The sequence below is a fragment of the Sebastes fasciatus genome, chromosome 5 (genome assembly GCF_043250625.1).
Source record: "Sebastes fasciatus isolate fSebFas1 chromosome 5, fSebFas1.pri, whole genome shotgun sequence".
Classification (NCBI taxonomy): domain Eukaryota; kingdom Metazoa; phylum Chordata; class Actinopteri; order Perciformes; family Sebastidae; genus Sebastes; species Sebastes fasciatus.
The window spans coordinates 29,994,621-30,014,319 of NC_133799.1; the positions used below are offsets into that span (position 1 = coordinate 29,994,621).

The window sequence follows — 19,699 nt, forward strand, 5'->3', positions numbered from 1 at the left end:
GGGGCGTGATGAATAAACAACATAAAACTACGAAATAGTCGACCTGTGTGCTCGTCCTTGTGTGAGTGTTAATAGAGCAAGAGATACAAAAAACAGAGGTCCACATATAAAAACATCGCTCCATAGCACCACTAGTGGTCAAAAACATCACTGGATGCCTTTAAAGTCCAACTGAAATCACAAAAGTCCTCTCTGTTGCAGACAAAAAGCATTGTCAAGATGCTTTTTAGGTATTGTTCATATTTTTAAAGTGAAAACCAAGGAAATGTAGCCTGAAAACTGACATTAGCTGTGCCCTTTTTCTTTGGTGTATCTCTCGTTCAGTGAGACAATATGCAACATGTGTCCATGTTTACAGATAAAAAGGAGAAATTAGATAAAAGCTAATATGATTTGTAGTCCAAAGTGGATCTTTTTGTGTATGAGGCTACTAGTGTCCCAGTCTGCCAGTGGTAGAACACTGACAGTTAAAAGTTTAATATGACATTACTTATACATGCACATATATTTTTAATACTAGGGTTTTCATCAAAAAGCAAGCTGCTTCATCACGTTATCGGGACACTGAACAGAGCACAGCAAAGCCAGGGGACCATACCTTTACCAGGCCAGGGGTGTGAGGAAGAGGAGGAGGAGGGGGGGAAAGAGGAGGAAGTGGAGGAAAGGGAGAAAGTGGCACGGCGAAGGGAGGAAATCCTGAGCTCGTTCTCCTGAGGAGACTCAGCAGGAGTCAGAGGAAGGAGAAACAGCAGGAGAGAGGTGAGAGGGCGTTACAGAGAGATACTGATCCACTACTGATTATCTCAGTTAATCTCACCAGCTGGAATAAAATGAAAGGTTTATGATGCTGGAAACCAGAATGAACATGTGAGAACTCACCTGCAAGTTTGTCTTGGCTTTCCTCAACACGGTCCGCGTTCTCGACACTGCAAACAAACACACAGAGCATCTGGGAGTCATCATGTGAACGATGGAGCAAGAGGAAAACAGACAGATATAGACAGAGGACAGAGCTGGATGAAGACGACTCAAGACAGTGAAACAGACATAGATGAAGATGAAAGATAAATCCCATTTTATTATATTTCATCTTTTCCATAACTCCGGTTGTCTGACTCTTGAATCAAAGCATTATCTTAAATAAGGACGGACAGCTTTGTAGGGTTAGACTAAGAGACAATGTAGAAATTAGGGCTGTCAAAGTTAATGCGATAATAACGAGTTAACGCAAATACATTTTAACGCCACTAATTTCTCTAACGCATAAATGCAACTTGCGTTTTTTCGATTGTAGCGGTCTAAGTTTTAAAGCTAGAGCGAAGATCTGACATCATATGAAACTAGAAAACCTAAGGCCATGTCATACTAGCTTGTCGTGAAGGAGGATAATTAATGCTCAAAAGTTACTCTAAATTTTGGCGAGGAAAAACTAGCATGGCTATTTTCAAAGGGATCCCTTGACCTCTGACCTCAAGATATGTGAATGAAATTGGGTTCTATGGGTACCCACGAGTCTCCCCTTTACAGACATGCCCACTTTATGATAATCACATGCAGTTTTAAGGCAAGTCATAGTCAAGTCAGCACACTGACACACTGACAGCTGTTGTTGCCTGTTGGGCTGCAGTTTGCCATGTTATGATTTGAGCTTACTTTTTTTATGCTAAATGCAGTACCTGTGAGGGTTTCTGGACAAAATGTGTCATTGTTTTGTGTTGTTAATTGATTTCGAATAATAAATATGTAAATACATTTGCATAAAGCAGCATATTTTCCCACTCCCATGTTGATAAGAGTATCAAATACTTGACAAATCTCCCTTTAAGGTACATTTTGAACAGATGAAAAATGTAAAATTAATTTGCGATCAATCACGCTTAACTATGGACAGTCATGCAATTAATCACGATTAAATATTTGAATCGATTGACAGCTGTAGTAGATGTCATTATTGGTCATTACTGAAATAATTCCAGGGTTATTTAATTTTTTATCTAATAAAAAAGAACAACATATGGTTTTACATGATCTACTAGAAAGTCTAGGGGACATGAGTGACTCACGTTGGTTGACTATAAAGTGCTCCATGCTATCTTTGGTGCGGTTGGAGCTCTTCACCGTCTCCATGGCGTCCTGTAGAGCCTGCTCTTGATCTGAGAGCCTCAGACGGAGAGAGACGACCTCGTCCCTCAGAGACTGATCCTGTAAACACACAGACAGAGCAAATGTTCAATGTCTGTTCACACATCCACGTAAATGCATGTGAGATCAATGGCTACTGTTAACACAAGCTTTAATGTGTGTAAGCAATCACTGCTAGTCAAACACATATGGGATTAAAACAGCAAATGATCATTTTTAGCATAAAATCACCTTTTCAGGAAGTCATTCTAGTTAAAAAAGCAAAACGTAGTAAGACTTGATGCCTGAATATTTTCTGGCAGGTTATAAAGGTCCGACCGACTGCTGTAGTCTCCACTGATTCAGCTGTTTCCTCCTGGAAATACATTTTACTGGCCAAAAATATCAGCCATATTGTGTGTTACTACGTATAACATGATGAAAACATAAAAAGACTGTGCTGACTTCACTGGCAAGGGCAAAGAAGGATCAAAGAAGGCTTTCTAAACTCCTCTGCTCTCAGCTCCTCTACATGTTCCATCCCATTAGACTCTGTAACATCGCAAGGCGTTGCTCCTGACCTGTTTGGTTTCCTCGGAGTTTGGCAGAGCTGCTCTCCAGAACATCCGGAGCAGAGAGTCGGCCTCCTCCAGGATCTGTCGCAGGGTTTTAGTGTCAGACAGCAGCTTCCTGACAGAACCGGAGTCTGAAGGCTGAGACACACAACACACAAGGTGTTAATAACAAGTTGAACTAATGATTAATCCATCAGCTGTTTTTCCTATGAATCATTTAGTCTATAAAAGCACAAAAAGGTTAAAAAACCTTTGAAGTTAATGTTAAAATTCCTTAGTGTGACCAGCAGCTAAAAGTATTCACTTAATAATAATGTAAAATAAGAACAAACAAGATTTTTTTTAAACTATGTGAAGGAAATTTGCTCTCCAGAGGTGGTTTAAAAAATGGGCTGAAAGCAACACAGACTGCACTGATTTTCACACGCCCAGTTTTATTTTTACACAAAAAACACCCTTCATATCTATAATGATAATTTGATGCTATATATAGATATAGTTCTACACATTTTGGCTTTAAATAACACTGCAGCCTCTAAAACAGGGGTGTAAATATAGAAAGTGCATGGTTGCACTGGGGCCCATAGAGAGAGCGATTCCCAGTTCAATAGCCTAAATAATTCATTTGACTGTAAATCTAACACATTGTTGGTAAAATATATATATACGCCTAATGGTCAGTGTGTGTGCTTCATAACTAGTAACTACCATGCACAGGGGCCCGTCATAACTACCTTACACCACTGCTCTGAAAGTATATATATAAAACCTAGATGATTTGTTAATCTTTATCAGTGGGGACGGACCCAGTTTGTTTCGTTCACCTGATTCTAGTGAACCGCCCCGTGAACGGCTCTTTTGGTTCTGCTCTGAGGTGTTTTTGCTTCCCGTCTCTCTCACCTGATGAAGGCTGAACTCCTGTGGGGTGCTCTGGGGATAAAGGGTGGTCTCCATCTTGTGGAGGAGAGCACCACCCTCCAGGATCTGCTGCTGCAGAGCCTTGAAGTCGTCAACGTGGCCCACCGCATGGCGGCCGTGACGGTTGGCGAATGAGCCGTCGGGGGCTTGACCCTGCAGGGTCGAGGCTGCGGGGACGGAAAATAAGAGGATTAGGAACAAGGGCAGGAGGGACATACATGAGCTCTATGTGGAGCGCTGCCATGCGATATATGGAGGTGTCAGCGGTATGTTGCTTTCATAAGTAAAGATGACTGCGCTGTTCTCACCTTGATCGGCTGCTCCAGTCTCTACTGCGCGTTTCCTCGCAGGATGCAGAGGAGAGGTAGGACTGATGAGTCCAGTGTCTCTCACAGGCGGGGAGGGAACGCTTTCTGTGGAGGAAGATATCCATCAGTACTGAACAGCAAAAATCTGCTTCTCAATCCTTCTCTTAATGACATATTTCTCTGTTATTGAGCTCGAAAAGAACCAAGAATCATTTTGCTTAATGCTAGTGTTGTGATCTGCCCCTACTTGTGTCAGTCATGCTTACCGTTGAAGAGCTGTCTCCTGGATCGAGGCTGTGTTTCAGCCTGTCCGCTCAGCTGCTGCTCCAGCTGAACGTGCAGCTCTCTGGGGTCAAAGGTCGCAGTGGTGTGTCCAAGTTTGGCGCCGTCACTGGCCTGACCTGCTTGAAAACACGCAAACACAGATGAGTTTAGACATGTTTTTGCAGGACATTTACAGGTGCCAGGATAAAAACACATTTTAGGGTCCTAAGATGTCTCTGGAAGTTCATATACTGTGGCAACCTCTTACCTGCGTGCGTGTTTGTGTTGACTCCACACACTCTGTGGTACACCTGCAGCTCACATTGAAGAGAGTTGACCAGACTGCGGCTCTCACAGAGCTGCTGCTGGAGGACGCTCACCTCATGCTGGAGTCTAAGAAAAGACACACACATGAAATCATATGTTAGTTAGCTACTGAACATAATACATTCTTTAGCCACCTATTTGTAACCCTAAAAAGCACTCAGCATCACTGATGGATGTGGTTGTGCTTTGTTGCACCTGTAACCACACAGTGATGTCACGGTGTACTGACACAACCTGGAGTGCACATCTACATCACTGCAGCAAGATGAAAAGTCAAACCAAGATTTACAGGGTTGCTTTTTAACTGTCTAACCTCAACCTTCGGACGAAGTCTTAACCCTCAAACAGCCTTTTGAGGATGTGAGGACCTGACGAAATGTCCCTACTTTTCCAAAATGTCTTCACTCTCAATGTTGTAAACTAGTAATCACAAAGTACATGAACACACACCTGTTGATGGCTTCCTGGTTTTTCTGTCTGTCCTGTTTGAGTTGTGCAATCTCTTGGCTGCGAGCTTCAGCCTCAGTTTGCAGCTTCCTGCTTTGCTCCTCCCACCTCTCAGCCTCTAGCTCCGCCTCCTTCAGCTGCTCCGCCTCCTTGCTGCTCTCTGCAGGGGACATAAGACATTACACTTTTATATTACACCGACAGTACAGAGCTCAGCAAGTTATTTGACCCTGAAGAGAACCAAGACTGTTAATGGGAAACGTTGCCAATTTTCCCTTCACGTTACCAGCGTCCGGAGCTCCCTGCCCACCTGCTGGCAACGGTCTGCTTCCACAGTACTGTCATCCACAGTACCCTACTACAGGATCCTTGCCGGTGGGTAAGAGGGGAGCTCCGGGTGCCGAGCATCGTTCATTTGCACATACCACCCACATTGCAACGATACAAAGCCGGTTGAAAATCCGCAAAGTTTCCCTTTAATAACTTCCGCCTGATCGTAGGTTGAAAAGCTCTGAATCTGCTAAATATAACTTGATGGACATGAAAATATGTCATGGATATGCTTTCTCTCGAGGTTGTTTCCTTGGTAGTGAGCACCAGACTGTACCTCTGGTGGCCTGCTTCAGCTGGTTCTGCAGACTGACGTTCTCCTCCTTCAGAAGTCTGATCTCACTGGAGAGCTGGCCGACCGAGTCCAGACCCTGGATGTAGATGTTGGTAGGTGCACCTGGAGAGGACATGGAGACGTTAAGCATGTAATGTTTAGCATGTTAGGGTTGGTAGTGCTGTTAAAAATTGTTTTTGCTATATTTGTTGAAATTCTTATTACATCCCGACAGCAATCAATAAATCAAACGCTCTGACAAAAAAAAAAAAAAGAAATACGGTATCTGCGGCTGTTGCAGGACTGTAATAAACTCGTCCAATGGATGGCCTGTCTGCCTGTCTACCTGTGCGCAGTCTTCTTGCTAGATTTAGGGAGTTTTGGAGCTAGTGCTGCTAGCTACTTTCATTGGAAAAGAGTTGGCAACACTAGGCTGGGTTTTTCGGTTGGATCATTTTTAATATCTAGTGTACTCTCTGTAGTTTCTCAGCATTACTTAACCAACCTTTAATATGCTAACAACTAATGTTTTACTTCTATTAGGTTTTTTATTAAATCTCTATAATGAGAATATAAATATACAAATTGAACACTTTCTCCAGTTTCCTACTGATGTACACAACGTGTGTGTGTGTGCGTGTGTGTGTGTGTTACCTTTCTCAGCGACGGTGCGGGCCAGTCTCTCCTCCAGTTGCTGTCGGAGGCGATCGTTGGTCTGGATGGAGTCCTCCAGTCTCTGTCTCAGACTCCTGATCTCTCTCAGGTGCTCCTTCATCAGGTCTGAACCTTAAAAAGAAACACAAATGATAATCTGCACTGAAGTACTACAGGACCACATCATTTTGCATGTTTTCGCCCATTTATATTTGCATTATGGCCTTTCGGCGGTGCAAAGGTCGTAATCTTTCCCTTTCCTGGTAGACTTTTAATTTGAAAAATGCAGGAAGTGTTGATTTTAACTGACAGTGGTAGTAGAAGCAATTTGAGTTAATTATTGAATGCAAACAATATTTCTGTTAAAAAGTAAAAAATGGAACTGATGAAATTAGTGCTGTGGAAAAGTACATTTTGCTAATTGTATGTGAGTGTGTTTAGGAACAATGAAATAAATAATCTCAGCTCAAAAGTCCATTCATTAGTTTTTAGAGCTTTTAACTGCATCTCACGGCCTTCACTCAGTAAATGGAGCTGGTAGGTTTAACTGAGTGTCTACCTGTGTTGCTGGTGCCTGACTGGTACCCCGAGGATCCTGAAGACAGGTCGGCTCCCAGTCTCACTGGTCGGGTACCATAGCTCATATCCCACAATGCACTGCTCTCCAGCAGACTGGCCCCAGCTTTCATCGCTGAGCTGGCGTCCAGACTGCTGCTGAACGGAGAAGGCTGGTATGCGTGGTAGGAGAGAGGCAGGAAGGCAGAAGCATCGGGCTGCTGGTGGGCAAACGGGAAACCCTGGAGAGGTTTGGACTGGGGAGTGGAAAACCCTGAGGAAGAAGATAAAGTACCATGAAGTAAGTAAATATAATTAAATATCGGTTAATAAAGGGAAAGAACACTGCAGAAAAGCCTGAGAGACATGTGTATTTTCAAGAATTAGGGAGTGTTAGTGAGACACAAAGGAAGGGGAGAGTAATAGAGTGAAAGGGAGATGAAGGGATTTCTTTTGACGCAGTGAACAACTTAATCAGCCAAATGAAATCCGTCTGGTCTGGTGTTTCTGAAAGCTCCATCCCTGATTAGTGTTTCAAAATCACAGTAAATCCTTCTCAAGCTGGGTGCTCTGGGTTCATTAAGCATCAAATGAAGAACACTTATTTAATGAGAAAGAAAGTGCAGCGTGTTAAAGACGAAGGCGAAGGGAAGAGGAGAAGAAAGCCTGAGTATCTGCTGAAGCAGCATTAACGTCAATGATCCTCATACTGATGGTGAGGCAGCTCGACGGCTAATCCTTTTTATTTAGCAGCTAGCTTCACACACAGACAAAAATGATTCAGTTGTTTCAGATGAAATATTATAAATCTTCGCTCCCTTTCACAGTGGATCAATCTGGCATCTACGGAGCCCCTAAAGGGTCATGGCGAGAATTTCTTTGAGAACTATTTATGCGTTCCGTTGCAATATGTTTCGCGTTCCCTCACAATATGTTTCGCGTTTCCTTGCAATAGGTATTGCATTCCTTCGCAATATGTTTTACGTTCCTTCGGAATATGTTTTGGGTACCCTCTCAATATGTTTTGCGTTCCCTTCGCAATATGTTTTGCGTTCCCTTGCTTTATTTTTCCATTCCCTTGCAATATGTTTTGCGTTCCCTTGCAACATGTTTGCATTACCTTGCAATATTTTGCATTACTTCGCAATATGTTTTGCGTTCCCTTGCAATATGTTTTGCATTACCTCGCAATATTTTGTGTTCCCTCGCAATATGCTTTGTGTTCCCTCGCAATATTTTGCGTTCCCTCGCAATATGTTTTGCATTCTCTCTCAATAAATCTTGCGTTCCCTTGCAATACTTTTGCATTCCTTTGCAATACTTTTCTTCTTCTACGGTATTCCTTCTGAGCAATACAGTATGTCTATTTCCGCTCAGTAGCTTCCAGCGCAACGCTGCAGTATAGATCATGTATGCATTGCCAGATAGACTTACATAGATAAGAGAGATGTTATTCTTGCTTATCTGTCATCAGCTCTGTGAAAAAGCTACAACCTGTCAGCAGATGACAGAACACACTACAACATAGATCTGATTATACTCTACTCTACTTCATGTCCTTGCAATGTTATGTTGTTTCAGATGTCTATGCAGTTCTCAGGTTTTGGATTTAGGTAAATTGATATGACTATGTTATACTGAACATAAGATAGGATACTAAAGTCTACAGTCTTGTGAATTTTTATCAATGTAATTGTATCTGCTATTAAATAAGTGAGAACAGATGTATGCTGCCTATATTAATACTATATTAATACGAGTCTCTTTTGAGTGACATTTTATAGGTGAAGGCCAGGGGACCCCTGACACTTTGGGGCCTGTTTAGTAATCCATCCATGAATAAAGGTTTACACTATTCCCCTGAAGTTTCCACGACCTCGATGGCTTGATTTTGTGATATTGATATTCAGTCTGGTATGATGCACAGTATTACTGAGCTTCCAACACACAATTAGTTTATAGTAAGTCTTTAAACACACTCCCACACACAAACTCATGCATATACAGTCCGACCGACGCACTCTCATTGTCTCCCAGCTGCCTTTGTAACATCTGCAGCTCCTGGTGCACCTCAGCCAGGGAGAAACCAAATCCCCCGTTGCCTGGGTAACGGGTGCGCAGGGTTGCGGGGTGGGGATCGAAGGGCAAAGGTGCCCTCTGGGTGGTGGAAGAGGAGGGGGGAGGGCGGAGGGGGGTAGAGGTGAAGGCTGAGGCTGGAGCTGGGAGGAGAAGAAGAATCCAAAGCACAAGAATGAAAGAGAGATACAGAAAAGAAAAAGAGAAACTGCAGCTCAGAGGTGTGAGGTGGAATAATGCAACAGAAAACTAATAAAGGGAAGTTCTGCCTTTTCTTTTTTTTTTACATCCTGGGTTACACTCATACCTGTCAGACTCTGCATGTCTGCGGGTTTGTGTGGCGAGCTGGGGTAATGCATGCTGGGACAACTGAAGCAGGACTGGGTTTTGTGGGATAAGGCGATGGATGGAGGGACAGACGGATGATGTGACATGGTGCCACTGTGAGAGTGGCAATCTGGAAATGAAAAGAGTCTGCTGTCAACTCATCATATCCTCATACTACGGTCTGCATGATATCTTAAGAAAAGTTAGGCCCTATTCCTCATTCCTCAGGCATTTTCCTACTAATGTCCAGCAACACGTTTCAATTTCCGCTCGTTACATGCGGAAATAAATGTCCATTTTCACAGGAAACAACTTGGTTAGGTTTTGGCAACAAAACTACTTATTTAGGTTTAGGACAAGATTGTGGTTTGGGTTCAAATTACTAAGGAAGTGGCGTTACTTAAGTACAAATACATCAACATACATCGGCCTCCTGGGCGAAAGTCCGGTGTTTTTCCACCCACCCATCCACCCCGACGTCCTCCTTTCGCGGCATTTGTTGCTCTTTATACTTCCTGGTTCATGATTACGTGGATTACAGACAAATTGATTTTGTGGCATATATACGAATTACAGTGCATTACTTTTCAAAGGTATAGCTACGAACTGTGTATAAGAATAGCCTGCTGTATTCAAAAGCATCATTTGTAGCCAGGACATTTCTGTTATTTGTGATGAACAGAGAGGATATGAAGATACTGAGGTCATGTGACTAAAGTCAAGAGCTGGACTTAAAAGGAAAAGTCTGGTGATGTTCTATATATTTATTATTGTCAATAAATCTCAGGTGCAGAGCCAAATCAACAGTAAATGTATCTACTAAAAGTATTTTGTGTGTATCAAAGCCCGATATATCTTCTTCTTCTGTGCCATAGAGCGCCATTGTTGTCCAAAACTATTAAATAAAAAATAAAAACACATCAATGAGCCATACTGTTACCATGAACCATGAATAGTTTATTTTGACTCAATCCCACATGCACCTAACCTGACCCTGTCAGATGGTTTGTTTCACAGAACCATCTGAGAAAGTGGCATTCGAAACTGTTTGGAAAAGGACAGGCACGTTAAAAAAAATACTTGGCAGTTGATTGGATGAACTATCTGTCAATCAAACTCTTGCCGAAGCCAGTCAGGAGAAGAGCGAAAACATCTTTTCAATCGAGTAAAGCCTTCAGTGCTGTTCTTTGCTCTTCTATCAATGAAGAATCTCCAGTTCTGATATAACTGATGCTATTGCAGCTACACTAACCTCTGCCATTGAGCTGCCATTGTTGTTTTGAACAAACAGTCGCCTCCATGTTGTCGCGTCACACACACAGAAACCACAGTCGTGTCTAGACGGTTCCCTACAATTTGCAAAACTCTCGTGAGATGGTTACGGTTAGGCATTGGCCTCGAATGGTTAAGGTTGGGATATGTTGTCGAGCAACGAGAGTTTTTGCAAGTTTTCGCAATTTGTGAGTTACCATCAAAGACACGACCATAACGTGAGAATCCAGCTGCCACGCAAGGAACACATACACCGTCCTGCTGCCACAAATACTCACAAGAGCACCAAATGTGGATTAATCCGCCACTGAAAATAGTCCCCAACAAAATTACAGTGGCGAGCTGTTTTAGGGAATTATGGAGCCTTTAAAAAAATGCAAACTATACATTAGTGTGGTGTGTTTAAAGACTCAATCTTCAGTAGGAACCAATGGGCTTGGTGTTGAGTGTCATAGACAGGCTGGGGAAGTGTTGAAACTAACATTTTCTTGGCTTGGGTTTGTATTTGTTGACAAGTTTTTACATTTAGTTGTATACAATTACGCAGTAGTATATAAATCCACCAGAAGCTGGATGACGGGTGTCGTGTCCTCACCTGTGCTGACTCTGGCACAAGTCCGTGTTTCCTTCTGACCGAGCTCGCTGGCAGCATCCACGTCTGAGCACAGATCCAGGTCCTCGTTTGTGGATCCGTGCTCGTCGGACACATAGGAGATGCGATCCGATTGGTCGGTGGTGTCGGAGAGGGCGTGGCTGCTGCAGGGCGTGTCGGAGCGATGGGGGGGATGGTGGTGGTGATGCTGGTTTAGCTTGGTGCGGAGGGACTCGATGACTTTGTCCTTCTGCTGCAGCTCCTTACTGAGCCTGTACACACAAACACAAACATGCAGTATGCATTATTAATATGTGTTTTAATTATCAGTCAAATTAATCCATTTACTTTATTCCAAAAGGCAAAAGGCATGTCCATATCAATTTAGTGCAACCCCCACATGTACTGTATATCAAAAAGCAAGGTGTTAGGTTTCCATTCCCAGACCAGCAGGATAAATCTGGGTGGGGAAAGTGACAGACTCGACCCTTCCTCATTAACACGACTGAGTTGCCTTTGAGCAAAGCTCTTAACACCCATCTGCTCCAGTGGAGTTCAGTGGATAAGACTTAGAATGTAATGAGCAGCCTTCAGGAGTATGAATGAGCGTAACTCTATGAGTTTGATCAGGGCCTAAAAGGATACTTGAAGTGATATCTGAATAAATAAAAGGTCCAAATACCTCAGCATTAAAGGTGCAGTGTGTAGGATCTGGCGGCATCTAGCGGTGAGGTTGCAACCAACAAAAATTTCTCCTGTTTGCCAAGTGTGTAGGAGAACTATGGTGGCCGACGCAAAAACGTATAAACAAATGCCAGCGAATGGCCCTACTTAGAGCCAGTGTTTGGTTTGTCCGTTCTGGGCTACTGTAGAAACATGGCAGCTGGCTCCGTGAAGAGGACCAGCTCTGTATGTAGATATAAACGGCTCATTCTAAGGTAACGATAACACAATGATTCATATTTTCAGGTGATTATACACCAAATACATACTTATTAATATTATATTCCATTTCTGCCAATTGATCCCCTTAAATGCTACACTGTTCCTTTAAGACAACAAATATAAGATTCACAGCTTTTCATTAATGGGTTTATCTTTTTAGCTACAAAATAATCAAGGAATTAACTATGACAAATATCATAAAGAGCAGTTAGAATAACATTTAAATCATCAGCACAGCAGACTTAACACATGACTGTTGGATTGCTTTCTGTTTTCCAAATCCAAAGAACTGCAGGCAGCAGAACCACATGTCAAATACTTTAAACATAACTGCTGTTTGCTTAATGATGATGGTGTTAGTATTTAATGCGAGAGTGGTGATTGATTTTGATATTTTCATCCAAGTGGATCAAATATTCTCACATTTTGCTCACAATTAGATTTTTATGTTAGTCATTTCTATAATGAATGGCTCTGTAAATATAGAATGTAAAAATCAACTAAAGTGATTTAATCAACAATAATTAAATGTGTGTTTGAATGTGTTTAGTTACATGAATTAATGATTTAACTGATCAAGCTGTTCAAATTGAAAGGTTATGCTTTCGTTAAAGCTAGGGTTGGTAATGTTGAGAAACTACCAAGAGAACACTAGATTTTAAAAATGATTCAACTAAAAAACCCAGCCCAGTGTTGTCAAGTCGTTTCCAATGAAAGTAGTTAGCAGCACTCGCTCCAAAAGTCCCTAAATCTGGAGAGAAAGTCGCCAAGTCAGCAACACTGACAGTCCGTCTCATCAGGCTTCCCTCCAAAGCCACTCCCCCAAATAAATTATCACTATAAACAACGAACATGGCTATTGTTAGTACTCACAGCTGTCAAGCTAGCAGCTTGTGGAAGAGTGAGTGCAGTGAGTGCACGGGCAGAGTGCACGCTGGCAAATTTGGACCAAATGAAATGATTGGACAGGTTTATTACAGTCCTGCAACAGCCACAGATACCGGATTTTTTTTCTCTTTTTTTGTCAGAGCATTTGATTTATTGATTGCTTTACTGAGATGTAATGAGAATAAAAAAAAAAATAGAAAATGTTTTTGAAAAAGATTGCCAACCCTAGCTTTTATGACATATGTACTGTAGGAACAGCTGTTCTAGAAACAACCATCATCATCATCATCAAAAATCATCAAAATATGCCTCAACTTGCTCCAACACTGGTCTATCAGATCAGGTTTTGTTATATAGGCTACTTGTCAACCACACATGGAAACATAAAAGTGTAAATCATTTAAAAATGATCTAACTGTTTAATAAAATCCAGGTAAGTAACCAATACTGCACCCAGAGAATGTGAGAACAGCTGCATCAGCTGCCCATGTGACGTAAAGGATGAAGAGCATTAATTAGTAACGCTGTACCAGGTTTGTGAGCCACCTGCCTGCTGATCTGGCCTGTCTTATAGAGGCTTTGATGCCTGCATTGCGTTACTCTAGGGAAGCTTCTTAGTGACCTGCGCATACGTGACGCTGCATGACATCACACAGGGTAAAAATGCAGACTCACGTTTACAAGGATAACATATTTACACTGACGTGGTATGCATGAATGAAAACTGGATGGGCAGACGTACAGAGGCAGGTGGAGGGACAACAAGACAACACAATGACACAAGTTGCTTATGCAGTGTGTCCCCTACAGCTGATTTAATTAACAGTGACATGTTGGTACACAGATGCTGAGGTAAAGGTCATTCATTCTAAATCAATGACTGATACACACCCGCATGCTCACAGATCCACATTCACATGAAGATTTCAACATCACAGTCAATCTAATTTTCCATCTGGTGATGTTCACATCACGTTTAAAGCTCTTTCCATGTGTCTTTGTTATTTCTTGTGTTTTCTTCCCAGACAGATGTGATTTAAAATGTTGCAAAGCATAAATTTACACTTTCTTTGCTTCCTTTCCGGGGAGACATTTTTAGGAAATATGCTTATTTTGCTTTCTTTCCAAGAGCAAGATGTTCAGATGGATATTGATTTCATGTCTTTATGTCAAGTACAGAGCTTAGCCAGACCATGTGGTTAGCCTAGCTTAGCATACAGACTATTCACAGGGGGAAACAGCTGGCCTGGATCTGCCCAAAGTTACAGTACCTCAAAAGCTCACCAATTAACATGTTCTGTCTCATTTGTTTAACTTGCACATGAACACGTACAGTACATGTTTGCATGGTTTTCTGCCATCAACAGCTGGTTTCAGGTGGGTGCTCTGTTGCTATAGCAATTGCTAACTGTTCCATAGCTGTTTAACTGACATTGGCTTTGTCCAAAATCGCATAGGCTACTATACACTACACGACGTACACAACGCACTGAGTAGTAATTTACGTCGTCACTTCCTGAGAGACTCCTTGCCGGTTGGAGACGTGTAACCATGGCAACCCGTGCCAACCCCATGTGACCAAAACAAAGTTTTGTGAGAATCAAAGTCTGAACTAATTTAAAGTATATATTAGCCTAGTAAAGTGAAATCGTATACTTCCAAATTGAAGTGTTATTGATGTTACAGAGCTGTCCGTCAATGTCTGTTATGAACGTTGTCATCGCTACTGTATTGCATTGTGGAATAGCCTATTTATGCCTCCATAGTGTACAGCGTTGCATACTGTAATATTTCACTGGAAATGGTGCAATTCACATTCACACTGTTGGTTTCATACTACGGTTTCGGTCACACTAAAAAAAATCTCACACTGTTTTAGCATACTAAATAGTATGCGAGTATGGGATTTCAGATGCAACCAATGTTACAGCCACAATTTTGTCACATATGTGACGAATCAAATATTAACTGGCATCTTTTGTCTGTTCTCCAAATGGCCTCGTTGTAATATAATCTGTAGTTTTTGCAGTGAGTTTACTGCTAACCAAGCCAGCAATTATACTAGCTGTTTAGGCTAATACGTTTCTAATACAGCATTCTTGATTTTTCATTGATGATACTTTGTTTCTTCTTGCCATGAGGTACAATGTAACTAACCTGAAAGCCCTTCTATACTTTTTAAAATCCTGTTTTCTTAGTTACTGTACATTTTTACAGAACCTTTAGTCTAACTAATGTTTCTTTAAATTTTTCAGATTTCATCACAATCATTGAATTTCTTTGTCCAATATTGTTTCTGCAGTTTTTTTTTCCGTTAAAAACTATGAAGGCCAACTTCGGTCTTCAACATTTAATGCTTGCTGCAGAGCTGCGCACCAACACGCATAGTGAGAGCAGAGGATGGAGCTCGAGTCAAGATGTGGTTATAGCCTATCTTTGCATAAATACTGGAAGCATGGGGAAACAGCTAGCCTGGTTCTGAGACTTTTGCTTTTTTTTACTTATTCTTATGGTAAAGAAGTAATGTTGTTTAAAAAAGTTCTACATAAGAAAAAGTTATTATCATGTGTTTATTGAGTCCGTCTTACTTTTCGAGTTGTGTGAGCAGAGCCCTCCTCTCCCTGTCGGTGAGTTTCTTCAGCAGCAGCAGTTCTCTCTCCTGAGCCTTCCACTCCCACAGAGAGAAGGAGTACAGAGAGTCTCTGTACAGCGGGCTGCTCTTCGACAGCATGGCCTTCCACAAAGGAGCCATCAGCCACCTCCAGCCCCCTCTGCTTCACCCCGGCCAACGGCCCTCTGCCTGTGCTACTGACCGACCATCCCTACCCCCGTTTGCTCTGCTCTCTCTCAGACTCCTGGGTCCTTTAAAATGTTCTCCGTTGCAGTTTTTCTTCCTCCCAGCCGTGTCTCCAGAGCCAAACAAGCCTGGCTCATTAGCTTGGCTGCTGCGGTCCTGACCCCACCAGACTGTGTGTGACAGCAGGTACAGTGGCCAGGCAGAGGGATAAAGGGATGGAGGGAGGGATGACTGAGTTTGTGAGCGATCAGGTGAAAAGCAGAGCAAATCCTCCGATTAAGTGCGGGCTTCCCAGAAAGATAGATTTTTGCTTCCTTGACAAACACACACAAACACCTGCACACAGATCCTGGGAGTGTATGGGCTGGGACCACAGGTGGTGGTGGTGGTGGTGGTAGCACAAATAGATCCCAAGTCAGACTCTATAAGACGAGCATGTGGAGGGTGCAGACTGGAGCCAGAAAAACAAAAAAGTGTTGATTCACACAGCAGCAGATTTAAAGGATTTGGTGCACTTGCTGCAACAACAGCATGACGTCCAAATGTTGATGGTAGATCCAACCAAAGCAGATCAGTCAGATGGTTTGATGACAGGAGCAGCTGCCAGCTTAGATCAAGAAAATTGCCGGAATGAAGCTCAAATAAAAGCACAGCTTTGACATTTGACCCCACCAGCGTGTGATGAAGCGAAGCGTGACATGAATTTAAATGCTAAAATACTAAAAATATTCTTATAATTAGCTCTGTGGTGAACGAAAAAACTGCCCGAGGAAACTTGCAGCTGCACTCTGGGTATCCCTCTTTTCCTCCTTTTTTTTTTTTGCTTGCAACTAAATTTAGCTTTTTCTCTTTCCACTGTTGCCCGTCTCTGGTCCCAAAATAGGTCTTTTTTGCATTGAAGTCTTGAATAGTGCCCTCAAAGGAAAGCCTCTTATTACCACACTGGACACAACCTATCCCACCAGCAAACACTGCAGCAGCAGCAGCAGCATCAGCCCTGAGGGAGGGATGCAGTGACGAAAGAGCAACACGAAGAGGGAGGAGAGGGATGTGCGTATAAACGGGATGTCCGGATCCCGAGGGCTTGTGTGTTCACGCTGCACTGCCCATCGGAGAAAGAAAGAAACAGAAGCCGAATGAATGACCGTCCACAAAGCAGCACTTCCTCTTTTCTTCTGCTTGCTTGTACATCTGTCCACCTGCAGAAACACACAAGCTTCCTCTCTGGTGCAAGAATTCAGAAATAAGTGCTTCTTCTCTTCAGGATTTGAGTTGAAATTGTAAAAAATGTGTCCCACGTTGGAAGAAGAAGAAGAAGCTTTACACTGGAAGAAAAAACTTTACAGCTTTTTGCTTGCAGAAAAAATCCAAGAACTGATACTCAAGTGGAATAGCAGATACATTCAAGTCAGAACTGCATTATCCTCTGTCCAGAAATACAAAGAATCCAGGTTTCGGATGAGTAAATCTTACATAATACAGATCAGAGCAGTGCTGGATGTTTAGCACCATGTGCTGCTCCTGATACGCAGAAGCAAGCTGATGCTCGCCGTTGAGCTGCGTCCTTCTGCTGCTTCCAGCTCACGTTTTCCTCTCTCTCTCTTTCCCTCTCTCTCTCTCTCTCTCTCTCTCTCTCTCTCTCTCACTCTCTCTCTCTGCGTTTAGCTGCTCATGACCTATTTCCCTCCCCATTGGAGGTCTTAATAACTTAACCTGATTAGAGGCCATGTCAACATGCTCTGAGCCCAACGCAAGCAGCAAAAGCCTCGGCAGCATTACGCCATCAGTACAAATCACACTGTATATTACATTTATCCACATAATGGATATTTAATTATAGGCAGATGCTATTAGCACCCAGGTGTCAGTAGCCAACAATACTATTTGCACCCGTCCTGGGCACACATTGGATACTGTATGTGTATATTTTAGCTTTTGGCTCTCCAGTACACTTGGTTGCAATCTCAACACACACTGGACCTTTAAGGTTGGATTTGGATGGTATCACATCTTGTGTATCAGCTTCATTGCACATAATGTTTTGGACAGGTTTCCCAACATTTAGCCTGGCAGATTTGGTATCTTTAAGGAACTTTGGGATCCCCACTAGAGTTTAAAACACATTTCTGTGGGTTTGAACAATGTTTGGCTGCACAGCGTAAGTTTGTAATGACTGACTCAATGGTGACTCAGTGACGATTAAGGGGTTTACTCAGTCGTGAAACCAAGCCAACTGTGGGTTAAACAGACAACAAACACACTTGAAAACATGGCTGATTTAATCACAGCTTCCCCTTTTTCCTTTGTGTTAATAGTGTAATATTGTACTCCCAGGTGATGTACTGATTTGTGTTGTGCCAATCTTCGCCCTTACTGTACCTTTTATTTTTATTTTCCAGGCTTGTCTCCTAAAATGTCATTTTTTATACTGAGTAGATCTACCAAATATGTATTGAAATAATGTAGTTGCTGCGTGGATTATGTTCACTGGCAATGCTTTTTTTCCCAATTGTAGAGGGCGTCAGGGTGGATGGTGGGCATATCAAAGTGCAGGAAAATTAATACCAGGAGCAGTGGTTCAAATCCTACATCCTGCGCTGCCTAAAACACAGGTTAACACTTGTTAAAGATCATGGATTTTGTTAAATATTGAACAGTAAACACTTCCTGTCATGTGCTGCAGTCAGTGTGGACTTTTTCAATAATCAACCAGACCACCATCTTTCCCTAACCTTAACTAAGTCTTTTGAGTGCCTACACATGAAGATGTTAAACTAGCTGTTGTAGGGAAAACAAATGAACATTTGGCAGATACATTTTTTAAAAATGTTTGCTTATTATGTTGAGAAAAATTTCTTTCAAAGCAAATTTGTTGTTGCAAATTAGCAGTGTAAAAACGCAAATTTTAGGGGTTCAGGGTTGTTATTTTTCTATGGACCTGCATTTCACAGTTGTAAACATTCCAAATATGTCCCAGTTTATTTCCTGTTGCGGTGAATGTGAACAACATCAACTGACGCGAAGTAAACATGGACCCAAGCTGTTGCCCAGCAATGCAATTCCATTGAAACAGACGTCATGCATTATCGCCACTTGATTGTTGTGTGTGTTAATATGTCACAGTCTTAGTGTGAATTAAGTTAATGCATAGACTAATGCACAGGCTACAACACACACACACACACACACACACACACACACACACACTGTATGTACACTCAGAATCAGAGGGAATGTCTAAATGAGATGGCTGTCACAGACTCGCAGAAAACACACTCGATAATTCTCCTTCACATCTGGTCGGCCATCTGTGCTGCAACTACATGATGTTAGATAACTGCTCTCTCTCTCTCTCTCTGCCTCTATGTCTCTTATTCTCTGTAATTACTCAGAGCATTGTTTGTTTATTGGAGTTTGACCCAGTATTGACCCTTTCTAACAATGGCCCAGCTTAAAGTGTTTTTTGCACGTTTTAGCTTACTTATTAAAAATCACGTGTGCTTTCATACAGTAACTGCTCATCATCTGTCAGCAGTTTTTTTCTTTATTTTACAAATACAAGTTTATGAATTGATATTTTTTCCATCTTTCAGATAGCCATTTGACTCTTTCCATCTCCCTCAGGTATGAAAATCAAAGAGCTGTGTTATGAAACAGAATTAGGGTGTCGTGTTACACGTGACTGAACATCCAGGACATTCATCACTTCTGATTGCTTTTTGCGTTTGCATAAAAGAGACAGAGCCGCATTTGCAATATTCATTAAATAGTCCCAATGTTCATGCTGAGGTTTGTGGATTGTTTAGAGTAACTGTTTGTGGAAAAATCCAGACAGGAAATGTGCAGGAACACCAAAATCCAACGGCCCGTTGGCAGGCCTGGGCGCTATTCTGTCTTTCAGAGGCTGTATTGGGCTCAGTTTGAACATTTCTGCATACTGGGGTCCCTAAACAGTCTTGAATTACATAAATTGGGTATCACTGGAAAGCTGAGACTCTTATGGATCAAATGTATGTTATGCCCAACTGT

The 19,699-nt window shown here is 42.1% G+C and overlaps 1 protein-coding gene across 11 annotated transcripts in view; it reads right to left on the minus strand.

The window, feature by feature from the left end:
* Nucleotides 1–19,699, minus strand: part of pde4dip (phosphodiesterase 4D interacting protein) — a 125,245-nt gene that overhangs the window by 2,687 nt on the left and 102,859 nt on the right. For 4 of the 11 annotated variants that reach the window (XM_074636370.1, XM_074636368.1, XM_074636369.1 and 1 more), the window contains 15 exons: nt 11,044–11,312; nt 9,157–9,306; nt 8,795–8,992; nt 6,778–7,047; nt 6,219–6,350; nt 5,568–5,687; nt 4,964–5,120; nt 4,455–4,579; nt 4,189–4,326; nt 3,923–4,027; nt 3,597–3,781; nt 2,703–2,834; nt 2,064–2,202; nt 880–926; nt 599–710 (listed from right to left, as the gene is read on the minus strand). In XM_074636370.1, coding sequence (XP_074492471.1) covers nt 599–710; nt 880–926; nt 2,064–2,202; nt 2,703–2,834; nt 3,597–3,781; nt 3,923–4,027; nt 4,189–4,326; nt 4,455–4,579; nt 4,964–5,120; nt 5,568–5,687; nt 6,219–6,350; nt 6,778–7,047; nt 8,795–8,992; nt 9,157–9,306; nt 11,044–11,312 — 2,279 coding nt within the window. The remainder of the gene's footprint in view (nt 1–598; nt 711–879; nt 927–2,063; nt 2,203–2,702; nt 2,835–3,596; nt 3,782–3,922; nt 4,028–4,188; nt 4,327–4,454; nt 4,580–4,963; nt 5,121–5,567; nt 5,688–6,218; nt 6,351–6,777; nt 7,048–8,794; nt 8,993–9,156; nt 9,307–11,043; nt 11,313–19,699) is intronic. The other 7 variants (XM_074636360.1, XM_074636361.1, XM_074636364.1 and 4 more) reach the window with 7 other exon arrangements.